At 37.9% G+C, this 5,256-nt stretch overlaps 1 protein-coding gene across 1 annotated transcript; it reads left to right on the top strand.

Annotated features, from left to right (window-relative positions):
* Positions 1–353: 353 nt before the first annotated feature.
* Positions 354–1,310, top strand: LOC142445747 (olfactory receptor 4C16-like). Its single transcript, XM_075547672.1, has one exon. The coding sequence runs from the start codon at positions 384–386 to the stop codon at positions 1,308–1,310; it is 927 nt and encodes a 308-aa protein (XP_075403787.1). The 5' UTR covers positions 354–383.
* Positions 1,311–5,256: the final 3,946 nt, after the last annotated feature.

Raw genomic sequence — 5,256 nt, 5'->3', positions numbered from 1 at the left:
AAATTGGAACACATACCCTGATTTTTTAAATTAAATAACTTAATTTAAGAAGAGCAGTAAAAATATTAAAGTTAGCATGGTGTTGCCTTTGAAGAGTGATCTGAAAAAGTATCTTTCATAAGCTATTTGAAGCTTTCAATGCCCATATAAATTAGTGATTAAAAATGGAGGAACAAGGGGTTGATATGACTTATTAATAAACCACAGCTAGACCATCCCTAGTAATGAATATTCATTTTGCTCAAATATTTCATAATATTGCAGAGCATCACAAAATAGTTTGGTTAAAATATTCCACAATTTCATAGCACTGTAAACCGATTTCTGTAATTTTTTTCAGATAAAATATTTCACACTTATAACTTCTTCTCATTCATGAAATCATGCTGTTGAATAATAATGTGACTGAATTCATTCTCCTTGGCTTGACACAGGATCCTGCTAAAAAGAAAATCATATTTGTCCTCATCTTGTTTTTCTACTTGGGCACATTGGTGGGTAACGTGCTGATAATTATTGCTATCAAGACCAGCAGAACACTTAGGAGTCCCATGTACTTCTTCCTTTTCTACTTATCCTTGTCTGATACCTGCTTCTCTACTTCCATAGCCCCTAGAACGATTGTGGATGCCCTTTTGAAGAACAGCACCATCTCTTTCAATGAGTGCATTCTCCAGGTATTTTCATTGCATTTCTTTGGCTGTCTGGAGATCTTCATTCTCATCCTCATGGCTGCTGATCGCTATGTGGCCATCTGTAAGCCCTTGCACTACACGACCATCATGAGCAGGAGGGTTTGCAGTATATTGGTAGCTGTCGCCTGGGTCGGGTCCTGTGTGCATTCCTCAGTGCAGATTATTTTGGCTTTGAGTTTACCTTTCTGTGGTCCCAATGTGATTGATCACTATTTATGTGACTTGCAGCCTTTGTTGCAACTCGCCTGTGCAGACACCTATGTGATCAACCTCCTCTTGGTTTCCAATAGTGGGGCCATTTGCACAGTGAGTTTTGTCATGCTGATGTTCTCCTATGTTATCATCTTGCATTCTCTGAGAAATCACAGTGCTGAAGGAAGGAAAAAAGCCCTTTCCACATGCACCTCCCATATCACCGTGGTCATCCTGCTCTTTGGGCCTTCTATATTTATGTACACACGCCCCGCAACCACCTTCCCCATGGACAAGGTGATAGCTGTGTTTTATACCTTTGCAACGCCTTTGCTTAATCCTCTGATTTATACGCTAAGAAATGCAGAGGTGAAAAATGCCATGAGGAAATTATGGAGCAAGAAACGGATCTCAACATACTGAAGATGAATGGATTGGTTTGTATTGACCTAAAATAATTCAACAGAAAATATTATTTTCTGATTAGAGATTTAATAGAATACTATGTTGGTAAATGAGAGTTAGTTTCTTCAGGAAGATAGGCAATATGAACACACATCCTAATTAGTGTTGAAGCAGTTTCATGTAGAAGAATAGAGAGCTTTATTTGGTGTTGAGGAAGAAGTAACACCAAAAGCAAACAAAAATGTAAGGCCCATTGACTGATATTATTGGGTTGTCTAGTGAAGGCATATCATTTATGGTCGCATAGGAATTTATATGCACAGAGGTGTTTATTAATAAGTGGTCCACATAGTATTAAATTATGGAAGTTTAATCCAGGTCTAGTTAAGGATTCAGATACAAGCTGGAGGCTTTTCCTGACGCCTGTAGCTACAGTGGCTGAGAAAGATGAAGCAGGAAGATCACAGGCTGGTGGATGACATGTGGCATGAATCCCAGTTTATATGAATGAATCCAAGGTTAGCCGTCTTTTGATGGCTCCTGTGATTGGCAGTTGGTATAAGGAGACTGAAGAACCAGATATAGTCCACATCCAGCACTAGAAGTGAGCTACCTTCCACACACTGACAATTGATACTAAAAGTAGTCCACACCCTAAATCGAATCCTCCCTCAGTTGTATCTAGGCTGAGACCAGATTAAGAAATGGTTTTCTACCCTATTCTTTCCCAAAATCTTTGGCTGCTTTACAGCAGATCCTATCATTGAACTGACCATTCTTTGTGATTTTACATCATGAGAGAATACGGAAGCACTCACGTTGACATAAAACCTAAGGATCATACCGCTGTCTACTGAATGTCTAGCACCACTTGTGGTTTTGTTCATGTGTTTTCTCGGTCATTTTTCATGTTGATTTCTGATGTCACCTGACTAGTAACCTAAAGGTTGGCAGTACACACCCACCCAGCAGGGCTACAGAAGAAAGGCCTGGCAAATCTGCTCCCATAATTATCACAGTCAAAACCCCCCATGGGACGGTTCTGCTCTGTACAACACTGGGGCTGTCATGAACGGGGATCAATTAAGTGACAATGGTCCTCATTTGCTTATATTATCATTTCAATTATCACTCTAGTTGCTGATCTTTCTGGTAGATGTTCTCTTTTCACCACTGAAAGTGGTAATTATCAGAAAAGAATGTGGGGTATTTCAAAGAAAAATTTGTATGTCTCAGAGAGAAACTTACACTGAGGTTTCAATACAATTCAAACAAGATAATGACTTAAGGAGAGGGGGCTGTATTGTTCATATGACATGTACAATTCTGCCTTAGGGATAGTTTCCAATTTTTGTTACCATCCAGATAACACCACAATCTGTAATTTCACAATGATTAAGAAATTAGTTTTAATGTCATTCCTTATTTGTACTTTCATCAACATTGAAAGTGAAACATGAGTTTTTGCTTACTTGAAGTTCTTGTTTCTTTTCTTTGTACTAAATTGATTAAAGTTGTTAATTGGTATGAATATTAATTTACTAAGCACTTTGGTATTTCTTTAGCTTGAGAATATGAACATCTCTTTTTCTGTGTGGACATGGGAAGCAATGGGTTCTGCAATAATCTATTGTGACATGTGTATACATTTTTGCTTTGTTTTCAATTCTGTGCACTTCAAGGTGAAATTCATCTCACATAGTTTATTACTGGTTACTGAGGCTACTGTTTGATTTGATTGTTACTGAAAAGTATATGATTCTTTTGAGGGGACCTCAGAAATACACCAAATATCACCTTTCCTGGACATAGACTCAATCTACAGTTCCTGTTGTCACGGCCACCACGTTTCCCGAAGAAGAGCTGGTGCTATAGCTCAGGTCAGAGTTCCCAATTAAAGTAACAGAGTTTCAAAGACAACTGAAGTTGCAACCTCAAGAAAATTTCTTTCTTAATCAGAACCAATAGAGAAAGAATGAGAGACCCTGAGAGCTAAAAGAGAAACATCTTTGTGAGGAATGTGAGAACCATGAACCAAAATTGCTTGATATTGTGGGTTGGTGCCCCCATGCAAGGGAAAATCGGTCTTCTTCTGCTTGATCCATTTTTTATTACCCAAACTGAAGAATAGCAATGCATTAATATTTACTCTCCTCCTGAGCTTTCTCCTATGCTTCCAAATAGCAACCAGGTAAGACTCAAAAAGGCAAAAACAGCAAATTGCACTTGATACCCTTTTAGAAATGTCAGTACATAAAAGTATTGTAATACACAGCTAATATTTTTAGGGAGAATTGGTGAAACATTTCAGGATAGGAGTTGATCTTGAGGTTTTGGCACAGGGGTAGAGAAAATTAGTATGGAGATTATACTTTTTTTTTTTGCAAGAGGACACTCATCAATGATCAAAGATCATTGGTATTCTGGAAAGGACATCTGGAATGGATCTTTAAAGTATACGTTTTATGCGTTATAATATTTTTGTATTGTTGTAACAAATCATTACAAATATAGTGCCTTAAAGGAACACAAAGTTATTGTCTTAAGTTATAAATAGGGAAAAGATCAAAATCAGGTTTTTTGCCTTGCTTAGATCCATAATCAAGGGCAATGGAGGCAGCAGTCAAGATCAAAATACGCATAACATTTGATAAATCTAATACACAAAACATCATTTTCCCCCTGCTTTTAAGCACTTTATCTATCTGTCTACCTATCTATCTATCATCTATCTATCTATCTATCTATCTATCTATCTATCTATCTATCTATCATCTATCTATCTATATGATATTTGGGAGTTCTTACATATATTATAACAATTCACAATTCAGTTAGATCAAGCATAATTCTGCAATTGCTGCCATCATCATTTTCTAAACATTTTCTTTCTTCTTGAACTCTTTGATATCAGCTCCCCTTATTCCCCCACCTTAACCACCTAGAAATCCTTTATGTTACTTTATATTCATTACATTATATTGTAAATTCTATTTGGGTTTTTTTACCGTATTTTATACCAGTCAATGTATTTGTTCACCTATAATTCTATAATTCATTCCCCTCCAGTGGGATTATAGAGCGATCTTGGATTTCTTACACTGAAGGACCCTAATCATACAATGAATGTACATGAGTCTCACGAGATTAATGAGGCAAACCTAAGACTATAATAGAATACTGAAAAGCAAGGATGTTTCTTTGAGGACTAAGGTGTATCTGATGCCAGTCATGGTATTTTTAGCTGGCTTATGTTCATGTGAACGTTGGATATTGAATTAGGATGACTGAAGGGGAATGCGCACATTTGAATTGTAAGAGGGCAGGAGAACGAGGAAGAACTCAACTAGATGGATTGGCACAGTGATTGCAACATTGGGCCTGGTTCCAGCATACGAACAACTGGGAGAATGGACCATGACCAAGCATGTGCATAGTGTCCTTATTGATCAGACTGACTCAGGAGCACCTAGTTACAACAACAATATCTAAGTTGGAAGTCTGACATAGGTCTCACTGGGCTAAAATATGTCAGTTTGGCTATGTTTCGGTAACATTTGGTAGCAGAGTGGTTGTAAGTTTTCTTGTGAAAAAGAATTCATCCAAGGGCCAGCATGCAGCAAAGAGTAGAACTTTATGTTTTGAACTTTATATCAAGAAGTCATGTTATATCAAGAAGGCATCTCAGCGCACCCTAACTCAGGTCCATGTGTCTGATGTTATCCAGTGCCCTCTTCAGACTCACATACTGCAGGCCAATGAAGCAGCAAGGTGACTTTGGAAGCATGGCGATCCCAGCCCAGTGGGGTCAGAGTGGTGTGGTTACAAGGTTGATGGGAACATGACAGGCTGATAGCCTATATGAGGAGCTATATAGGCTATATAGGCTATATAGGCTGATAGCTATATAGGCTGATAGCTATATAGGCTGATAGCTATATAGGCTGATAGCTCTATATGAGGA

Source organism: Tenrec ecaudatus, chromosome 4, assembly GCF_050624435.1.
Source record: "Tenrec ecaudatus isolate mTenEca1 chromosome 4, mTenEca1.hap1, whole genome shotgun sequence".
Lineage (NCBI taxonomy): Eukaryota > Metazoa > Chordata > Mammalia > Afrosoricida > Tenrecidae > Tenrec > Tenrec ecaudatus.
This window is presented reverse-complemented; position numbering and strand designations above follow the sequence as displayed.

Bases quoted from the DNA above. Each gene is read 5' to 3' on its own strand.
- LOC142445747 (XM_075547672.1), top strand. From the start codon at position 384: ATGCTGTTGAATAATAATGTGACTGAATTCATTCTCCTTGGCTTGACA.